The 22,970-nt window shown below is 37.9% G+C and overlaps 1 protein-coding gene across 2 annotated transcripts in view; it reads right to left on the bottom strand.

Moving 5' to 3' along the window:
* Positions 1–577: 577 nt before the first annotated feature.
* Positions 578–22,970, bottom strand: part of LOC134745356 (adenylate cyclase type 2-like) — a 171,194-nt gene continuing 148,801 nt past the window's right edge. The window contains exons 8-24 of one of the 2 annotated variants that reach the window (XM_063679381.1): positions 22,457–22,589; positions 13,502–13,709; positions 12,602–12,772; positions 12,186–12,302; positions 11,767–11,894; positions 11,441–11,499; positions 10,802–10,963; positions 8,274–8,430; positions 7,484–7,567; positions 6,603–6,728; positions 6,212–6,390; positions 4,915–5,152; positions 3,636–3,785; positions 2,723–2,824; positions 2,289–2,406; positions 1,617–1,761; positions 578–844 (exon numbers count right to left, since the gene is read on the bottom strand). In XM_063679381.1, the coding sequence (XP_063535451.1) occupies positions 730–844; positions 1,617–1,761; positions 2,289–2,406; positions 2,723–2,824; positions 3,636–3,785; positions 4,915–5,152; positions 6,212–6,390; positions 6,603–6,728; positions 7,484–7,567; positions 8,274–8,430; positions 10,802–10,963; positions 11,441–11,499; positions 11,767–11,894; positions 12,186–12,302; positions 12,602–12,772; positions 13,502–13,709; positions 22,457–22,589 (2,392 nt within the window). In that variant the 3' untranslated portion in view covers positions 578–729. The remainder of the gene's footprint in view (positions 845–1,616; positions 1,762–2,288; positions 2,407–2,722; positions 2,825–3,635; positions 3,786–4,914; positions 5,153–6,211; positions 6,391–6,602; positions 6,729–7,483; positions 7,568–8,273; positions 8,431–10,801; positions 10,964–11,440; positions 11,500–11,766; positions 11,895–12,185; positions 12,303–12,601; positions 12,773–13,501; positions 13,710–22,456; positions 22,590–22,970) is intronic. The other variant, XM_063679382.1, reaches the window with a different exon arrangement.

Here is a 22,970-nt window from a genome sequence, read left to right as displayed (position 1 = left end):
GTCACTTTTTCTTTAATATATGACATCTATTACAGTTTTTAGACTACATTAAACTAAACTTGAGTAGTCGAATGTTAGTTTAAAATTCGCTAATTAATCGACCATTAAAGTCAAAAAACCTTTTACACACGCCAGTCAAAATAAAACTTTTTTCTGTAAAACTAAAGTTTAACAAATTATCTGTAACAGATAAATGAGATTTTAAATGAGTAATTACTCATTTTCCATTAACTTCTCAGTGTTCCTTACCAAAACTTTTATATCCAGTATTAGGTACTCTAGAAAACACTAAATTATTATGTCAAAGAACAGACAAACATTTCTATTTACACTATCTATATGCCCTTTTTATCAGTTGGTGTAAAATATCACACGTAACGTCATCAACAATTATCGAAGTATAATAAGATATATATTTCAGCGGATCTAACTTTTTGTGACTATAAATTTATTCATCATTTTGATATACTTAAATTAATTAGTTCAACATTTCTTCCTACAAATTATGTTAATGTTAGGTAGGGCGTATGCTAGCTGGTGCGATTGCATGAGCTTTGCTAACTGGCGCGGACGCGTGCGACCGCCTTTACCTCCACCCGCACCCGCACCCGCGTGTATCTGCCCAACAACTGCACCCGCCCACGCGACGCGGACGCCCTTAGAAGAAATGTTAGCTTGGCTGGCAGATCGTAAAAAACCAAGAAATAGTTTATCCTCATTTACTCCCATTTACATCCCTCCAATGGACGTGGGCGGTCTGACGAAGTATGTAGTGAGTGTTCCTTTCCCCTTCACAAATGTGGGCCCGCGGCACTCACACGTGTAGCCAGCGTTCATGAGAACCCTGCAACAACATTTCAGATTAAAAGTTAAAAAATTAAATAGTTTTGATTATTCATTTGAAAACAAGTCACATCTCCCAAAGTGCAATCTAAAGTTGAAATTCCATTGGCGCGTATGTGATCAATGAATCGTACTTGATCGTACTATGCCTGGAAAACGGTTAATAAACATTAAGCGCCTGAAAGTATTGCGGAGCAAAGTTTCTTTTAAAGGAAGGAATTTCATGTTGTGGCAGGCGTTTATAAGCCAAGTATTTGTAAAACGACATTCACTACAGACAGACAAAAACAGCGTAGTAGTTTTAGAGTTATTGAGCTTGTTTTTTTTATTTAGTGAGTTTAAATAAAAACCTTTAATAGGCAAATTTTGAGAGTAGTAGTCAATAGATTCGCTTGACGTCCAGTCAAACTTTAGAAAGGATGTATTTTAGATGGGGTTTTAATATTTTATTTTCTTGTCTAAGTACATCACTCTTGCTTGACACGGTCGTGATTATGGTCATTCATAGCTGTGACCTCATCTCCCTATATCTTTCTGTACCTATGAACGGAGTTGCGAGAGCACTCTGTAACGAAACACTATCAATCACTTGACGAGGTCTGCACATTTATCATTGTTGTTTAATGTGATAGGCAGCAAACGAGGAGACGAGCCGCCTGATGGGAGCAGGCACTGTCGCCCATGGACATAAGCAACATCGGAAGGGCCAAACCATTGCCGACCCTTAAAAATCTGAATATCCGCTGGTATTTTTTGTTTGACCGGTAACTTACTTAGCGGTGTCCTCTGTGACTTGTATGCGTCCCATGACGCCAGTGGAGTCCATTCTTGAAGCCACGTTGACGGTGTTCCCCCAGATGTCGTATTGCGGCTTCTGCGCGCCCACCACGCCGGCGATCACCGGCCCGTGGTTCAAACCTGTGAAACAAAAAAGTTAGAAGTGATGTTGTGACACATAGGTACTCAATAACTTAATAGGAAACTTGGAAAGATGATAACATTGACGACCACAAAGGTATAGATTTTGATCATTTTATAAAATGCCATTTTGGAATTGATCACTTCATGATATTATAGTTATACTTAGATCAATAACTTTCACTTTCTCATGATGTGGCCAACCGACCATTTCATGAAATATGATTGTCACGTCATGATCTGGCCACGACATATATAATAGGTACAAAACATAAAGACTACGTTGTCCCTTATCACGATCAGTACATATACATAATGAATTTATTGGTGTACCTTAACTAAACTTGTATAATTAGCGTAGTTTTAGTCGACAGGGATTTCTAATTGGTTTACAAGATACAAACTTTCGTGAATCACGCAATCCCCGGGTTGCGGTTCCGGTTCCATAGTTTTTAATTGGAAACATACTACTTAAGGCTCCGGTCGGTGTCAAATAGGTACCTAACTATTATTGAAATGCGACTCACCTATCCTAAGCCTAAACCTCTGAAATGATTCTCGGTTGATCTGGTCTAAGATTGTCATCAGAGCGAATGCAAACTCCACTACGATCGTCACCGTGTGCTCTTCCTTTCCTTTTGCGTCCTGAAAATATATATTTTTTGTTGTTAATTGACATACTACGAGTACGTTATAAGGGTCTACTTGTAGCGGGCCTAAGATGGACTAATTGTATGTCATCGTGGTCGTAAGTGCGAAACTAGGGTGCTTAAGGAATACAAATCTGACTATACTCCGTTTTTTTAGCATTCGAAAAAAGGTTAACAATCTTGACGTGACAGTTGAAATTTTCACAGATGATGTATTTCTGTTGCCGCCATAACAACAAACACTAAACATTAATTTCGTTAGAGTCCGACTCGCACCTGTCCGGTTTTTATTTCTTAATGGTGTTTCTTACCGTTTGATCCTCTTTTCCCGGCCTCAATCCTGAAGCAATCATGTACGTGCTTCCGATGGTCTTGATCTTTTCAATCCCGCTGAACTTCGGCTTCAATAACAGCTGCAATATGTTAACAACACATGTTTAGTAGGTACCTACTTATAAAACAATAGAAATAAAAACGTATGTATTATTTTCGTGTAACAATCTGTTAATTAAGGAAGAGCGGTGTTGCCCAACACAGGCAAATTTTGCTTACCGGGCAGCACTATCGCCTACTTATAAACACCTGTATATTTTACGAAAATAAATAATTTTAATTTTAATTTTTTTTTAATTAGTGCGAAACATTAACTAAAATTGAACTTGAAAAAGTGAAAAAGTGTGTTGGGAGGCACCGCTCTTCCCTAGGTTTATAAGTATTACATTATTATATTTTAATATATTTTAATTACCTATATAATATATTAAATACAGATATAGGTAATTATACAGAATTACTAGTAAATAGATATTTAACTATATACTATATTTAGATATTTCTTTGGACTCTTATGACTCGAGGTAATCGTTACCAATGGGGAGTATTACTGCACTGTTCTGCCGCCAGAGTGCAGCACTAGTGCACATACTAAATCATAGAGTAACTTTTACATACTTAAACAGTTTTTTGACAAGTTTTCATTAGACATTGATGCATCAAGGCGGTGGTTGTTTACAGATGGCCTACTACGAATCGCGAAAATCGAAATTTCGTTATCTGCCTATCGATCGAATAGGCAAGAGTGATAGAGAAACCGAACTTTCGATTTTCGTGTTCGCGTTCGCGGTAGGCTCTGTGATTGTGCTATTGACGCCCACTACGCAGTTTTGCGTAATGTTCCCTATTCTAGCACTGTGTTTATGTAACCTATTTAAAAATTCGCCTAACCTTATCAAAATCGCAGATAATCTCATTGAGTAACCGCAGGCATTCGAGTCCCTGCTTGTTGACGTCTGTCTCGTCGTAGAATTCCTTGTAGTTTGGAATGGACGCAAACATTACCGCGATGCTTGAGTAGCGCTCGTGGTATAAGTCCTCCTGAAATCATTATGAATTTAAAATCAATAATTATGGTATGTATACCCTAAGAATACCCGTAAGATGGGCCCCAAAAAAATACAGGATGGAAGCAGACAGTCCTTAGGAACCGTGATATTGAAGATCTAGTGGTTGAACCTAACATCATGGGACTAAAGAGCTGACAGACTCCGTATGATGGCTTATTAGAAGGCTACTGAGAATAGTAGTGTAGTCTCTTAGAAGTCTTAGACGGTATATTGCAATATATATACTTACTTTACTCTTTGATTGCAATTTTAACTATAAAACTCCCGTGAGACTCAAACATATTAGATTATTTTAAACCAGGTCACTCACGTATTATTAAGTCGAATAGCTCGACATGTTTCGGTCCAATTTACGAGGACCGTCTTCACGGAGACACGACACGTCTTCACTGGTCGAGGGCGCGGCGTGTACCGAATTGGACCGAAACATGTCGAGCTATTCGACTTAATAATACGTGAGTGACCCGGTTTAAAATAATTTAATATCTTTGATTGCAGTTATGAATAAGTACATTTTTAATAGTTAATGAAGTTTATTAAACTTTACATTTGACAGGAAAAAAAAACAGGACTTGTCAAGTCAAGCTGTGTGTTAGGTTCGAATCAATAAAAACAAGTAAGAACAAACATTCAGTCCGAACCGATTTTTTTTTACCCAGTTATACTGCCCCACAAACTCACTGAGGGCCCAAATTTTCATACAAAAAGTACCTGAAGATGATTATCGTAAAGAAAATTTGTATGCATCGTCAGAAAGAGTTAAGAAAAGGTATTATAAACGGAAATGTTACATATCTACTAAAGTTTGAGATTATAGGAACTTTCAGTATGACCTAAGTAAACACATCAAAATATTATTAGTCCAAGTAGGCCTAGCAACAAGCACTTTTGAAAATTAATGAAACATAGTTTATTATTCAAGTAGGCATATAACAATGCGCTTATGAACGTCAAATAAAGCTACACCGGCTCTAACCCTACACCTCTGCCTTGAGAAGATTTAAACCCCCCTTCAATTGGAGGAGGGTATTCCAATATGGGACCGGCAACAAACTCGGCGAGACACAATTCAATTGCAATTTAAAACATTATTGTCTTACCTCCGAAGCCACAGACGTCAAGAAATGCTGCGCCACGTGGGCCGGCAATATATTCTCCAATAAAATCTTATTGATTCCCCGCATCGTCTCCACCTCCTCCTGTTCAAACTTGAGCTTGTCCTTCCAGAGGAAGTCGGTTCTGGAGGTGAACTCGATCTGGCGGTCTAGGATGTGGAGTAGTGCGGCCACGAATACTAGTACCAGACCAGCTTTGGTTGCGTATGGGAGCATGGAGAATCTGCAAATAGTAGTTTGAGATTATTTCGACAATTTATTTATACTACTTAATTTACTACGGTGACGCAACGACCCAAAGTGAGTCCTGGCCTCCGCCACCAGATCACGCCTCTCGGTCTTGCGATAGCTCTCGCGAGTCGCCAGGTCGAGGGCCAAGGTTGAGCAGGTATTGAGCAACTACGTCGTTCCAGCGGTACCTAGGGCATAGGGTCCGTCGGGCGTAGTATTCTTTATTCACGGCACGATCGGATCGGCATTTATTTGATAAGTATAAAATGGAAACAAGACTTTTGGAACCCATACAACAAAGATCACGTTGTTACACTAAACGCTATGGTATTAATGATGGTGATGATTGATACGAGTAATATATTGATTTAAGCATGAAGAGGTAACAGACAGACAGGCAGACAGCGTTACTTTCGCATTTACAATATTAGTAAAGATTGTGGGGATAGTGGACGACAAATTCAATACCTTGAAATTATTTTACGCAATTCGAATATATATTTTATTCTATAATGGCCAATTCTGATCTAACAATTTGTTAAAGTTTTGATCTTGTTATGATACGACTTTCAGAAGACTCCCTTGTGCATTTCAGGCGCACGGGCCATTCTTTGGAACATTTTGCTAAAGGGGGGGATAGGGGTTTTGGGAAGGGAAGGTAAGGTTTTACGTGCCCTTACTGTTAATAAAAGAGCTTAAGTAGGTATTATCTACCTAAATATGTTTTTTTCTTAATACCTGAACTAATTTTGTTTTTATTATTCCATTGGCAAAATGGGTACCCAAAGGGTAAAAACGGGACCCTATTGCTAAGACTCCTCTGTCTGTCTGTCACCAGGCTGTATCTCATGAACCGTGATAGCTAGACAGTTTTCACAGATGATGTATTTCTGTTGCCGCTATAACAACAAATACTAAAAACAGAATACAATAAATATTTAAGTGGGGCTCCCAGCATACAACAAACGTGATTTTTTGCCGAATTTTTGCGTAATGGTACGGAACCCTTCGTGCGCGAGTCCGACTCGCACTTGGTCGGTTTCTAACTTACTCATCTGTCTCCTCGCTAAGCTGCAACAACAGTGGGTTGTGGTAGAAAAGCTCCGAGGACGCGAATAGCGCGATATGGACGGTAAGCATGCAGCACATCACTGCCAACTTCAGTACAAAGCCCACGCGGAGGAACACGGAGATTGAGGCCAGGGTTAGCACTGAGCTGTAGAGATAGCTCTGGAATATAAATTAAATCAATATTAGTATGCCTGTCTTCTGTATGTCTGTATTTTGTCACTGGGCTAGGAGACCGTTACATACGATACATAATTATGTGACTTTCCATCAGGGAAGGGACCTTATGCTCCATGTGCGTAAAGACCCTTCTCTGATGGAAAGGTTCATTTCGCACATGGAGCATGTAAAGTCACACGTGTTGTTTAACTTACCGGCGCTTCTTCTAATTCGAAGTGGCGCACTCTGTCGAACTTCACATCGCTAGTATAGTTGGTGTCGTTCTGTAGTCTCTGCCACCTCAGTAACTCGGGCTGGTCGTCGAAGTCTAATGGCTGAAACTGTAAGTAAATAAATATGTATACAATGTGTGGCCTGTAATAGGAGCAAAAAATTAAACTGTAGGCTATACTCCTCAAACTGACCAACATTTATTTAGCCACTTTACAAATAATGAAGACTTTAGACTTCGTATTTTTCATACAAAATAAATATTATCTTCAATGTACGCCATTATCATTGTGATTGACGTTGCCTGTCACACCTTAAACATAACAAAATTCGCAATACATTGCGTCTTGGAAAAAACTGTGTATTAAAACAAAACACAAGTTATTTTTAAAAGTCGCTGAACAAATGTTGGTCGGTATGAGGAGTACAGCCTACAGTTTAATTTTTTGCTCCTATTACAGGCCACACGTATAAAATATTTTTTCATAAAAATCAAACTGAAGTTTAGAGGCAAAAATAAGCTTCCTAAGAAACGAAGTATTTACTTGTTGCAATTCGAATTGGACTCTGGCTGTTCACACATTGGTTAACCTTTTCGGTAGGTATACCTATGTATGTGTGTGGTGGTCAGAATCGTGGCTTCGATTTAAACCTCAGTTGTTCTGTATGGAGCAGAAAAAATCGTTCTCGAAAAAATGCAGAACACAGACAAGAGGTTAATTCTTAGTTTATACAAAACATATTGCATATTTCCCTACTTGATGCCTTTCTGTTATTTTCTAGGTATTGACCCAAAGCCTGAAAGCCCTTTAAGATAAGTACCTAATTAAGTAGTATTGCGAGACTTTCTTATAAAGATACTTACTAAGTTTAAAACAGCACAAGCGCCTATCAGTAAAACTGATACCAGGAACATAGTAATTCTGATGTATCTATTGTTCGTCACCACCTGAAAAGTATAAAAATATCGTTTTATTTAAAAAATAACACTGAGATGAACTATAATAAAATATAAACTGATATACCAAGATATAGGAAATTTTACTGAAACTAGATTATGTGCACAAAAAGGCTAACAAATGAGTTAAAGTATAACAATATTGAGTATATAACGATCAATCATCGCGTGATTATTATCTTATGAAGATAATTGAAGATATGAACAATAAACGTATTTATACATCAAGTCTAGCACGTCGATCAGGCACGGTAAAGACAAGAACTAATGATTTCTAAAAATGCAAACGAGGAAAATAGAACTCCACCTGTCCAAGTTTTGTACAGTTGTCAGCATATAGGTCATCAGCAGCGGCCATCGAGGGAACGACAGGTAAGTAAATAAACAGTAAGGCCTCCCAGCAAGGTCTACCGACTACCTGGCTGATGGGGATCGGAAAAAACCATTTGATGAGGGCAGCAATAATCAGTCATTGTAAAAATCCTTGGGGGAGGCAGTGGCCGATTTGACCCCAGGCCCCCGGCCCTGTAGTAAATACTAGCAGTCCCTTTCTCAGCACCCATTACAAAGACTGTCGCCCCTAATATCTGGCCGCTCTGCATGGGCCCGGGCTTACTGGGCCTTAGGGCATACCGCCACTGGGCTAATGTCCAAAAGTGGCTTTCGGCTGATAATATGATAATGATGAAATGGTCACCTGGCCCGGTTTTATACAGTTGTCAGCATACATGTCATCTGCAGCGGGAATGTCGGACAGCGGCCGTCGAGGGAACGTGCCGTCGTACCACGACAGGTACACGAACACCATGAGGGTGAACAGCGTCGGTCCGAATGATGCATATAGGACGATGCCCCTGGAAATATAGAAATGGCGGCGTTGTACAGTCACCATCAGAAATATCAGAGCGGCTTGGGTTCTCAAAATTATATCAACATGCGCTTTAACGTATAACAAGGTTTTTGTTCAGATATTTCTGAAGACCTTGCAGCTCCGATATATCTGATGGAAACTGTGGGAGCTTACGACAATAGTTACACATTAAAATTTTTAGGAAAACGTACAAATATATTTACTAAAACGGGACTTTATCGTATCTAAATATTTTTTTCCTCCCGGAAAAACCCAGGGTCCCCCCTCCCCCCTTAAACAATATCTAGCTCGAAACGTCGGAGGTAATTTTTAAGTTTATTCATACGCGATTAAGTCCCGTTTTTAGTAATTAACAATAAAACAATAGTTGTTTTTCATGTTTAATACATCCGTTGAGACAGGTACACAAATAACGCCCTGTCACCATTAAAGATAACGGTCAAATGATCTGCAAGAAAATTAATTAAAAGTAATCGACTATGAATTTTCTCTGCTATGACCTCCGTAGAACATTCATCTTAATTACTATAAATGAAGCACTAGCTTTAAACCAACTTTAAATAAAGACTAAATAAATCCCATTAAAGTTGAGTGTTCGCGGTTGCAGTTAATTTCTATCGCTGTTAATTTGCTTGTAATTAAGATTTACTTGCGGACCGTGATTGGCTGTTCGAGTTTGTAAGATTTAACTTAAGCAATGTGAAAATTGCAAGCTTAACTAATTAATGCAACCTAGCTTGTAGAAATTATCATCATCGCTAGCCTGTTACGTCCTGCTGTTAGACACAAGAACTTGGAGGAAGTTATGATAGGTACATTAAGTTCATGTCGAAGGATATAAACGTAGGTAGATACAGCCCGTTTGATAACAAGTGGTTGGTTACCTTAATTGTATTAGTTACAAAAAGGTCTAAAAAAGGGGGGAGGGGGGGGAAGGGTCGGCTCTGTTTGATAAATCTGTTTTTTCAACATCAATTAAATACAACAGGTTTAAGTTTATAACAAAATAAAATATTACAAAATCAACCCTTAACGGGGTGAAATGGGGGTTAAATTAAATTTTGTATGAAAGAAAAACTTTAAATTTTTAATATTTGTCTTTGGCCATGAATTCCATTTCTATGTAATGGGAGCCGACCCCCCCCCCCCCGGTACCATCTCGTGGCTACCGGGGCAAATCAGCTTTTTTTGAGAACAATCGTGCCAGCGGCATCGCTTGAGACAATAATGTGCATACCTCTCCATACATTTTTGCACTTACTTACCCCAGCATAGAATGGTAGACTAGGGATCAAGTCAATCGAGTAAACGAGAAAATGAAATGAACTGAAAAGTCTGTGTCTAATCAGTCAGAAGAGAACATTGAGCGTCCAACGATTTTACGATCGCTTAAATCCGTTGAAACGTTCATTTACGTAAGATAACATTGATCTCTTATCATTATGACTGAATTTTACTTCGCAGACTAAAAACATTCATTCAGCCTTTTATATATTTATTATTCTTAGAAACCAAATATAATATCCCAAGATAACAATCCTCACTTAAGATGAAAATAAAGAACCTGACTTGAAACATTTACTATCAGCTCCATAAACTTTCTAATAAAATGAAAGATAGCTTCCAATAAGTCTTAATAAATCTAGAATTGGAAGTTTGAGTCGAATATACGATACGCTGCGTTGTTTAAATAATAAAAGTTAATCAAATCCTGTAGCATAAAGCTAAAACTGCTGACTGTATGTATTGCTCACTTACGACATATATTGTGCACTATGCAGGAAATATATTAAACAAACTTTAGCAATTAAAACTTAAATCGCTTCATCGCATCATTAATTTAACATACTTTAGTGTTACGGTTTTAGCTTCAATGACGCATTACTTTTGTTTTAGTTTCAAAAAGTTGCATATTTAAATATTAAATATGAAATATCTTAATTTTGCATAAAATACAGTACAAAAAATGGACTTAGTAACTAAGAAGCACATGCATACTTCACCAGCAACTGGCATGCAAAAAACACAAACGCGAGCTATGCTACATGGAATTAATAATGCTAATAAATTTATATTGCTGTTTCCTGGTGGTGTTGTTTAGGCAACTGTACAAGCAGCGATTGAGTATTTTCTCGTATTTTTTGCGTTAATAGATTTAGATCCCGTGTGAATAATAGACACTCATTGGTATATTAATCGGTAATCGCTGGCCGGTCATACTGCTTCGACAGCTAGTACTTTTAAAGAGAGCACACTAGCATGAAAAGAAGTTCCGGACCCACCGCTACTCGCTGATCGGTGCCGTCGGACCCCTGCGTTATGAGGAATGTTATAAATAAATAAATAGTACTGACCTGGGCACAGTGAGTATTTGGATCACAGCTAACAACAGGAAGAGTAGCGCAGCGCAAGCCACGTTGTATTTAAAGTGTTCGTCCGGTTGGTTGCGGTACTGTCTCTCCTGGCTGCCGCGGGTGAACCACAGTGTGACGCGATTCATGTCTTCCGATGTACTGCTGAAATGTTAAAATAGTATCGTTGAATCTAAGTTCTTCCGCATAGAGTTCTACATTGATGTGATGTTCGAGGTAACAATCAATTTTATTATGTTTGGCTTAGTGGCTATGATTTTTTACACAATAGTATTGGCAAATATAGTTTACCACATTCCCTGCCAGCGCAAGCTACACGCTACGAGCGTAGACGCGTAAATAACACGTTTTTTTCCCGTTTATAGCGAAAAGCGCCTACGAAGAACTCGCCTAGCGGCAGCTAGGTATGCTGGCAGTGAATGTGTTAAGACATGACTGTTTGTAGGTACGTGCATTATGATATTTATGATAGATCGCAAACATTAGCTAAAAAAAATTATAAACATTTTATTTTTGTGTTGTCTTGTATCGGTGATAAATAGCAACATATTTTCTGAGTAGTTAAATAAATGTAAAATATCACAATTTTAAATTAGTTATGGCATGGTGTAGGATACTAACCTGCAATCGCAGCACGTTGTCCTTTGAGGCAATAAATTGTGTTCTATCATAGCAAGGCTCTGAAAAATACAAAAATACATACCATTTATAAAACTACTGAAATGACGATTCATAAACACAACACTATTTTTTGGAGCATGCCCCCATTACTAGCACTTGGCATGCGCCATCTTGGATAACGGAGTAGGGTCGATAGCGTTGCTAGATTTGGTCATTTTATAAAGAATTCCATCGGAGCTGAATGTTCTGTGTAAGTTGTTAATAAAAACAAAACATCATAAGCAAATATTCTTGCAATTACCTATATATGACTTTGGTACACTTACAGAAATCCCAATGTTTTTAGCAAGAGTAGAATCGGTGATGTTGGCAAAGGGTTTATCGGCACCCCAGCATTCCACGTATTTTGTCATTTTACTAGAAGGTCTAGTTCGACTAGGGACACCGGGAATAGCTGAAAAGCAATATGATAAGCCAATATTAGCAATTAGCTCTAAAATCACCTTAAAAAAGAAACGAATAAAACGTCAACAACAGAGTGAGATCAAAATCAGTATGTTATGCATATCAAACGATTGATTGTCACTGAATACCAATCTTTGAATGGAATAATCAATTCGTGCTTTAAATCCAAAAATTAATCTAAACTATAGACAGTAATATTATTATGAAGTTTCAATATGATAAAGACAAATGAACAAAAACAACAGATGCAAATTATGGGATGGAATGTCCCAAGACTAACATTGAGATGATGATTCCGTTGAAATAGTTGTTGAAGTACTTAACATTCTAGAGAATACACATGGCGGTAGAGAGTCCAACTCAATATCAAAAGTCAGTTCTAATCCAGTGGTATTCTCTAAAGAAAAATAAAATACAGTTAACATAAATGCAAAGTTGTAGTTTGCTTATCATTGTCATCAGAATTATTACCTTTTTTACGTTACAGTGATTTTGTTTATTTTTACTAAACAGTGCATGCTAAATATCTATAGTTTCTACAGTTATATAAAAATAGGTTTAAGGAATTACGCTTCTTAAAACTAAATCACCATTAACATCCTATAACCTTAACCTGTTATCAATACTTTAAAAATAAGTATTTTAGGTGCATAATAATATGTTAACTAAGAATATAATTGATTATTATTTCTTTACCTGTTCCCATAATAGGACTTATTGCTCCGATAATAGACCCGCTCCGACTCTTAGGTTTAGTACTAGCTGGTACCACTCCATTGCCTAATCCTTCTCCTGGACTCGTTGCTTGACTTTCAAACGCTACTGTTTTAGCACCTTCAACTTTCACTGATGCTCGTCTGCTGAGATCTGTAATTTTAAGAGTATCAATAGTAAAAATATTATGAGCCATATTAATTTGGTACTTAACTGATAGTCTCAGTATAATCAAATGTAACGACGAGTACAGTCGTACATCCATATCAAAATAAAATTAAAATTGATACAAAAGAAATACTTAAAAATAAAATAAAAGTGAAACAATTAAAATAGGTAACATTTTTTTTTGTCTCCGCTGGCTTGGCCACCTTGAAATGACGGGTGAAGATCGGGCAGCCAAAAGGGCCTACTTGGGTCGATCAACTGGACGCCGTCCTGTTGGTCGTCCTAGATATCATTGGGCGGATGGAGTGCAGGCGGATCACCGTGAGCTCGGGTTCGGCGAAAGCTGGCGTGATATTGCTCTGGACCGGGCAAAGTGCCGTGCTCTTGTGTTGGAGGCCAAGACAGTTTGGGTCATCGCGCCAGCCAAGTAAGTAGCAAGTAAGTAACAATTTTTTTCCGTTTTAGTGCACGGAAGGCCAGAGCCTAAACATACTACTGTTATAAGCAACTAATATTCAGGTACACCGACATCAGGATGGTGTTATGCCAGCGGAATACCAGAAGAGCAATGCGCGCGCACACCACCATAAAATCTTCCTTCCTTTTTATCACTCAAATAATCAAAAGATAGATAGATAAAGAAATTTCGATTTGCGATGTTCACGGGAGATCCTCAGACTTATGTAAAACTCTGAGATATAACTGATATCTTACCACCAGGTGCTCCCACAGTCGTCCTCATAGACTCTGTCCTGAGCACTTTCGGAACAACATCTTCAAAGCTATTCGTCGACGGCACCGGACTGATGTTGTCGCGCGGCTTGGTCGGTGAAATGTCGTTGTAGATGGAAGACACGATGCTAGACTTGCGATCCACTGTGCAGACGGATAGACGACCGTTCTCGGATATGCCAGATGGTTTCTGAAACATATATTGAAATTCAAAAGATGTGATTATATCGATCGATCTGTAGGTCGATCTGTAGGGCCAGTAGGGCGGTCTGTGTAAGATGTCCCCTAATATTTACTTATTTACATGTAAGCTGTTTCTCTGCGAAAAATCTAGACATTAGGTATGTCCGACGAAAACATTTCACTGAAGCTTTAAGTAGGTCAATCTTCATATTGTTTCATTGTTTTATTGAAGATATCATTAACGCGAAAAGATAGCACACTTAAATCGCATTAATTTATAATTATGTTTCTCTTCAATTTCCTATCTTCATTCCATAAACTACCGCAGAAAATTGTTTCCTGTTCGTCCTCGTCCTTCGGTCCGAGCACTCAAAAACACAAAATCAAAACGCTTTCCAGTGAAGCCATTATTATAACGTTGAAGTTTCGTATTTAATTAAATACACCTAGAACTACATATTTTACTATCTTTCAGCAAAGGACAATTTTAAACTATACACAGTACGAGTAAATCTATCTAAATTTTCCGATCAAGTCACGCAGCCAAACGAGATACTTCGAAACTCCCTCGTAAACCCTTCCAACTAGACACAATTACCTAAGACGAACCGCGATCGGCGCTTTGATCTCGAATTAGGGCTGGGTTATCTAAAGCAATTCCGCGCTGGGACGATAAGTAGAACATCCTGTAAGATACGGTACGGTGTCAAATAAAGTTAGTTTATTGGGGATTTAGGGTTTATATTGTTATATAGTTTCATAGTATTGACTTAGGTTGTATCGCAGTAATCATGCTTAGGTATATTACTAGTAACAGAACCTTCAAGTAAATATGTTTTTACTATCTAAAAGGTACCTGAGAGTCTTTTACCTCAAATTGTATAAAAAGGAAAACTATTAGGTAGGTACTCTGAATGATGTGTCATTTTATTTTGATCTATTTATGTAATAGCATTTACATATTTACATGATAACATAATAGGGTAAACTATAGGTATATTAATATCGACCCCTTCAAACGTATCATTGGCTAGTTTACTATTTTTATTTAAAAAAACCTATTTTAAGTATATTTGATTCACATAGTTTACCCTGACAAAACCCGAACTTATCTATAGGAAACGAGCCAATATTTTATCTCATTATTACGTTGTATATAAGACCACGAAGTACCCACGTTACGTCCACCTACTCCAATATCCCGGAGCGGTCAATCTCCATCTAAATCGAGCGACAGTGGACACTGGGCAGGTAAACATATTGGGAGGACAATAGTATCGGAAATTGGCAATATTCGTGACCACTGGCGTGTTGCATGGCTGGGCAGCAGATGGCAAACTATGTTACTACAGGATAATATATTAATTGCTCAATATCAGCCTTACTTCACATTGATAGTTAACGACCAAAGCTCACTAAACACTTCCATAAAATATAGCCAAATTCGAATAAAAATCTTGGACTAAAATATAAAATGAATCATTTTTGTGCTTGTCAATAGCTTTTTTAATATTGCTAAATGTACTTTTATTGAGACAGTCATCAGTCATGTGCTATACTCATAAATATATTATCAATTCTATTGTATCATAAGCTCAATGAAGTGACATAATTATTACACAGTCCTTGTGACCGTCATTGCATGGTCTCCATTAAATATGATGAAGCGCTTAAACATTGTACTGTCATCGAGTAATGTATGTAAAATTTCAGTTAATTCGGACATCAGAAACTGGTACTTTTTTTTCTTGCAGGTATCTTTATAACCTTAAAGAAACACACATATATTATTAGATCATTTACTTAGTAAATAAATATTATAGGACATTCTTACACAGATTGACTAAGTCCCACGGTAAACCCAAGGAGGCTTGTGTTATGGGTACTCAAACAACGACATTTATAATATATAAATACTTAAATACATAGAAAACACCCATAACTCAGGAACAAATATCTGTGCTTATCACACAAATAAAAATGTCCTTACCGGGATTCGAACCCAGGAGGGTCACTACCCACTAGGCCAGACCGGTCGTCACTTATTTTGAGCAGAGAGTAAATACTGAAATATACATATATGATTATCAAATAATACTGTCTCTTCATCCTCTAATGCATTGAATCAAATTTTAAACGTGTATAATTAACGTGCGCATTCAATCTATTTATAAACTGTACGATGTCTCAAGTTCGCTCAGAGGCAGCCACTGTAAATACAAATTACTTATACTCTGAGACAGCGTCAAAGAATATAAGTAATGCAACTGATGCACCTTTAAAAAGTAAAGGGTTGTTGGCTAAACCTAGTACGGTGAGCTGTAGACCTCGCGAGCATAGCTTACAACTGAATAAATGTATGACTCCGCTATTTTGGAAACATTCCAAAAACTAAACCGATTAAAAGAACCTGCTCACAAAATTTCACGAGAATCTGTTGAGAATTGCGACCTGCAGAGGCGGATCCGGACATACGAAAGCATTTTCGCACAACGGAGACCTTCGCTAACGCTTAGTCAATTTTTATTTGGTTCGAATCCAGCATAGGGCACCGTCTTGGTCAATTGGACACGACACACGACATATTACAAAAATAATTTTCGTATTACGTATATTAGAGAATAGGAATGTGTCAACAAAATTAAATAACCCGGATAATACAGTTACTTTTTGTTACTAATTTCAACAATATTGCCGAGAAAATGGGTATTTATTTATACCTTTAAGAGTCCCCGGCAAGCTCGGTTCTCCATACATAATATATAATACATAAGGTATATCTAGTCCTGTAATTAGTTTATGTAGCTTCAGATAGCATAGTTAAAAAAAAAATACAGCAAATTTAAAATTTTCATTCAAAACTTGTTTTTGCTCTATTTCGCTTGTTTTATAAACTGGAGCTATATAAACTAATTACAAGAATAGACAAACGTACCTCGTGTAATTGTATGTGCAAAGTTTCATTACAATCCAACACGTAGTTTTATAATGAGAACGAAACTCCGTTTGTATGGGAAGGTGAAATTCGGCCGAGCTTGATGGGGACTTAAATTCTAATCTGATCGTTCCAATCAAACCAGTTTTTTAATATTAGATATTGACAGTGCATTTAAAATACTTGGATGAATTTGGAGCACGTGCCGCACTCACGCGTTTGTTTCATGTAGATAGACTACTCTTTATTACTCTGAAACAAATTAAGTACGTATTCACTGGTGCTGCAACACCCACCGCTCCGCACTTTAAGTAAGAAGGTGTGACGGAGCCTTAATATGGTTACGATGCCAGTCTTAGACACCGTACAGTAGCGCCTGATTACTTTCAACATTATACTGTACGAAACTGGCTGGTTAATAACGAGAAGATAACTGTGGTGCAATCGGAAAGTTTACAAAACTGCGAATTCCACATGGAATTCGCAGTTTTGTAAACACATTCGGAAACATCTCATTTTTGTGATGAATCGAATTTTTTCATTTCCAAAATGAAAGTTTCCTTTGTATTCTTTGAAATTATCCTGAAAATTTCCAACCTTATGGAAACTCTCCCCAACGTACACATCTGCATATAGCTAATGATAACATTTTGGATATAAAAACATACAGCTACCTACTTAAAAAAACCGGCCAAGTGCGAGTCGGACTCACCCGACATTTTTTTTTACAAATTGATAGTTTTCAGATTTTTCCCTGTACTTGTAGTGTAGTGTAAGACGATTTTATTTGCCAAATTTCATAGTTCTAGGTCAACGGGGAGTACCCTATAAATTTTGATTCCTTTTAGTGTTGAAACATACGTTGTTTGCGGCGTAAAAATAAATAAATAATAAAAATCATAAACGGTTATATCTTTTTTTTACGTTAACTTAGAAGTTTAATTTTTTCACAGCTTCAAGGAGCTGTAGACTTGAGAATATGGTTTTAATTTCAACTCGAAAACTCCACGCGTTCCCGAGATAAAGGGTCTTGACAGGCAGACGGACGGACGGACGGACAACAAAGTGATCCTATAAGGGTTCCGTTTTTTCCTTTTGAAGTATGGAACCCTAAAATCGCTACTAAATCGGCTAAGCTGAGGCCCTACCGGAAATAACGAAAATCGAAATTTGTTTATTTTTACAACATTTCAATTTTCGTTTTTCGCGGCAGGCCCTCTTTTAGATAAATGGGAATATTCTGTTGTATGTACAAACAATAAAGGCTATTTTATTTAAGTACAAACAAAAAACACACAGCCTCTCACACCAAATGCATATACCGTCCCTGCTCCGTAAAAATAATTAATTGTGCTCCACTGGTATCCCTATCGAATTAATTACTGCCTGTTTTTCATGTTTGTTTTTACCAGTACGGAAATTGATACTCTCTCTACCCCTCAGATACTCTACATTAACCAAGATTTTTGACAGCTACCCATGTTTTTATGTTTTTGTTCATTTGTCTTCCATTCTATGTATAAGAGCCCGCCATATCCACAGACAGAAGACATTAATCTCCTTTTTGAACGAGATAGACTAATTCATTGGCGAGAAACCCTTGAAAGCTATATTGTTCATAAGCATAATATATAACTGTTATTTTTCAAAGTATAGACTTTGACAGACACAGCGTTGGATACCTATAATCAGATTTACTTTTCGAACACTGACACTAAATGTTATTTGAATCATGTTATTTAGTTATCATGCGTCTCGCCCGCGCTAATACATGTACGGACAAGTACGAGCGAAATGCCAGAAATAACTAAATCACTGTACCTACGTTCGAATTGGCCTGTTAGTTTAGAAAACAGTCGCTTTACCTCTATGAATTATTTCGCTACATGCCGGGAAACCCATAAATTATTAGCTACGCCCGTAGCTTAGCAGTAAAAGAGTTAAAACTGTTAAAAGTACCTACGTCGTACATACCTGCTAATAGTTTCTTCTTTAAAAAAATCATGAATATATATTGGATTGAAATCTTAAGCATTCTAAACTCAATTGCATACCTAATTTTTTATACAAATTGGAGACTATACCAGTGTACTTACATCTCCCAATATTTAAGCCTTCCAGTACAAACAATAGAATAGGCTAATAAAACTCATTTAAGTTTGATTAAATAAATTCATCTCCACAACACTGCCAAAATAGACAGTATATTACCGAAATCTCTCAAGCGCTACAAATTTTGATTAAAAGTGAACTGTTTTGTGGCTAAATAAATCCCAAATCTAGGATTTCTACGTCAGACAGTATTTTGCTCATGTATACATGATGAACGACGGTACAGTCGTAGTAAGCGATATATTTATATTTTTAGCATTATTACACGGGAGTAAGGTGCAAAAGTGTAAACACATCTATGTATGTTGGTCCCAGAACAACCACGTCCAGTGACACCGGAGGTAGGTTTTTTTACGTGCAGTAATGCAGTTAGGCATTCCGCCCAGCCGAACATAAATCCAGTAAAAGTTGCATGGTTTTCGAGTTATCGATGGTGGTAATAACTCGAAAACCGTGTAACTTTTACTAGGGTCGGTTAGGTTCCTCTTGAGTTGACCTATACTCTGATTTGTAATTAGATTCCGTAAAACTAACCTCACTTTTTCTCTTTTCCGTATGTTTTAAGAAACTAAACAAAGCTAAAATGATACATCTATATTTATTCTAAATGCCAGAGTATGTAAAAGGGAAATTTGAGTTTACTTCTTTACATATTTTCCATTATTACGAAAGAAAAAGGATCTGAGTGAGGTTAGTTTTTTGGAATCTAATTACAAATCAGAGTATACCTCCGGTGTCACTGTGACGTGGTGCTTCTGGGACACCCTGATATGTTGTATCTATCTATATAACATTTGTATTGTTTTCGGAGTGTAAAAACGGGTACTTCGGTTAGAGCGTTCTTCACTTAAAAAAAAAATCACCGAAGGAGCTATGTATCAATGTAGGAACTGTACCTACTTCATATAAATTTTGGCAAACATACCAGTAACGTAGCAATATACCTAGTAACTTCATCTATTCAGTGTAATAAAAACAGAATAAGGATTTAGGATAAGTAAGGGGTGAACGGGTCGCGGAAAATAAATTTATTATTTTTGTATACCTATTACGCTGAAATTTAGATCGCATTACCAATTAACTTTGTCTTGTTATTTTATTTCCCTTTGTCCAAAGTAATATCATGCCGAATCACGAGTCAAAAACTTTGCCACGATGCCACGTGTATCGAATCATCTAAAAAAATTCCACGTTAGACCGGGCCGTGACCGGGCCGGAGCTTCCGGCGCTTACTTTTCTATGACATGAGAGGTGATCACGTGATGCTTTCCATAGAAAACGAAGCGCCGGAAGCTCCGGCGAGTCATCGCTCCCTAACGAGAGTCATCCTTTAGTCAATCCTAAAAGAAAGGCCACGGTCTCAAATAAACTCTTACATATCTAATTTATTTTTTCTCTTATTATTTACTTGTTATCCCGAATAGGGAAATAAATAATTTTCCATCCACAGTCTAGTGACAGAAAGAAAACGCCAATATCACATCTTTGTATGAAGACTCCTTCCATTTTATTTTATTTTTATAGTGGCAATTATTGTAAGAATTTTCTCAAATGATTTCACGCCTAAGAACTTAATCTGTTAAACAAAAGCCATTGTTTCTTTTGTACGAGCGGTCGGCCATTGTGTGCCATTGTCACTGAGCGCATGGACGCGCTCAGACGCAATGGAACGCGCCGTGGCACGCCCTCAGACGCAATGGCCGACCGCTCACCAAAAAGAAACAATGGCTTTTGTTTAACAGATTGGGTCTCAGACGTAAAAATCATTTGAGAAGATGTGAATTCAATAGGACTGAACTCCCTTAAATTGCACAGCACTCAGGACCAGATGCGAACAATGTCGAGACTAGCGGCCCGATTCAAACAATGCTTGTAAGATGTCACAGCGATACGACACCGATCTACCAGTGTCAAAAATGACGTTTTTGGTTGAAGAAATGTCACTTTTGACACTGACAGATCGGTTTCGTATCGCTGTAACATCTTATAAGCATTGTTCGAATTGGGCCGTGTGGGGTTGACGACTGTGTGAACTGAATGGCTGCAATCTGGGAAAGCGTGCGAATTGTTCGGGCGAACGTAACTCGCCGCAAGGTAATTTTATAGTAGGTCGGTTTAGTACTTTGACGCATTAAAGTGCATTAAGGATTAAGCTTAGAATAAATTTAAAAGTGGAAAAATTACTCCCCTGGGTGAGACTTGAACTCACGGCCTCTGGATCGATACTCCAGCGCTCTGCCAACTGAGCCACCAAGACCTTATCCATAGTCAGCAAATTTTCCAACTATATGGATCTAGGGGACCCTAGCGATATCTACGTAAGAGCGTTACACTTCTTAAAGTCACCGGAGTTCCAAGTCATATTGGAAATTCACCAGTTACGATGTGCTACCCATTCTAAATTATTTTTAAACGTCTGCGAACGATGCTAGCTTAGAATAAATTTAATTGTTATTCGAATACGTCAAATTGTTGGTATAAAAAATATTTAGAAATGTCGGTTATTGCAGAAGTTCAAGATTAAATACGTATGGTTGTTGTTTATGACCAACACTTTATTTATCGCCGTGAACTTTTACTGAAAATTATCTACACTTGAGTTATCTTGAACTTTTATCGAGGGTATCTCCATACCTGCCGCTGCGAATCAGTATAGGATAAGCAGAGTATTTTACACCATACTATTCGCATTAAGGCGATCAGCCGTCACTGGGCGTTTTCTAAAATAAATATTGAAAACCTGTATCTTTCAAATCTGGATATTCTTGGGCTTATTCTACTCAGAATCGACAGCATTCTTCATCCTGCCATTAAAAAAAGATGTTCCAAAATGTCCATTCCATTACGTTACGTTTTAGTGTGAATTTTTTTTTCACTTGTATGTGCGTGACGGAATAGAGAAACTTATCCTCCTCACTCACTTTTTAAAGTAGACATCACTAACTTAACGGACATAGAAATGACAACAGTACTACAGAATTTATATAACATATCACAACGTTTAAAATCAGAACCAAGAGTGGGTGTAACCTTATCTATTGCAGCTGGTATCATAACGGCTCAAGAGCTGGCTGCGGCGGCGGTCGCCCAAGCGAATACAAGGCACCGACCAAGACTTCTGACCCCATCGCGCCCAATGCTCGCTCTCTCTCTCTCTCCCTCTCGTGTAACTCACTGACAAACCAATAGACAAATCGACTAAAATAAATTCAAATCACTGACTGACTTACGTAGACATAATCTAACACCCTCTACGGAGGTAAAGACCTGCGTCCCTTCAGGACGCAGGCAACTCATTCTTTTCCCCCGGGATGCCCCTTCGGGACATCCCGGCGTCATCACATGGATATGATAGAGCTAATATTACTCTAAACTCCTACCATAAAAAAAAAACCATTTTCATACAAATTTTTGGGACACTTTTTTTATCATCAGGATTGAATATGCTAGTGATTCTGAGTTGAAAGAACCCAAAAACACCAGGATCTGTGAGAATCAGGTTTTCAATATTTTATTTTAGAAAAGGCCCCACTACAGTTCTCTTCTGCAGTCGCATTCTAGGCGCGATCATTGAGACACCACCCGTTAGTATGTATAATGTATGTATGTATGTGTGTAATGTAGTTTTCATTTTCCAGCTCCACGTCACAACATAGATGTATCATTAGTCTTTACTTTATGTTGTGGACTCAGCTAAAACGTTTTACCTTCGGGGGTATAATCAGGAAGGTCTCCACTTTGTGGTCGGCCAAGTAGCCCTCTCTTGAAGCTCCATCGCCCGGCTCTACCTCAAAACGCCCACCCAGCTGCTGCTGCGTGGCCTTTGTTATGTGTACTCGACTGAAAAGACAACAATACGCAAAATATTAAATATGTATTTCTACTTAGTACTCGGCTCTGGGGTCCAGCGGGGCTAAGATGGACGGCTGTCTATCATTTGTCACCATACCTGTCACGCTCTAACAAGTACGTAAGTGCGAAAGTGACGCATGATATGACAAGTGACAAAAACACGACCATGATACCGGTGCTGCAGCACAAGTCCGAAGTCACCGGGGACAAAAGAGCTGGCAAGCTCGCTCAACGAGATCTTAGTACGAAAATACTGCTAGCATTCTCGCTTAGCCCGAAAATACTGCTAGCATTCTCGCTTAGCCCGAAAATACTGCTAGCATTCTCTCTTAGCCCAAAAATACTGCTAACATTCTCTTAACAATGCTA

The sequence above is a fragment of the Cydia strobilella genome, chromosome 11 (genome assembly GCF_947568885.1).
Source record: "Cydia strobilella chromosome 11, ilCydStro3.1, whole genome shotgun sequence".
NCBI classification, from domain to species: domain Eukaryota; kingdom Metazoa; phylum Arthropoda; class Insecta; order Lepidoptera; family Tortricidae; genus Cydia; species Cydia strobilella.
This window is presented reverse-complemented; position numbering and strand designations above follow the sequence as displayed.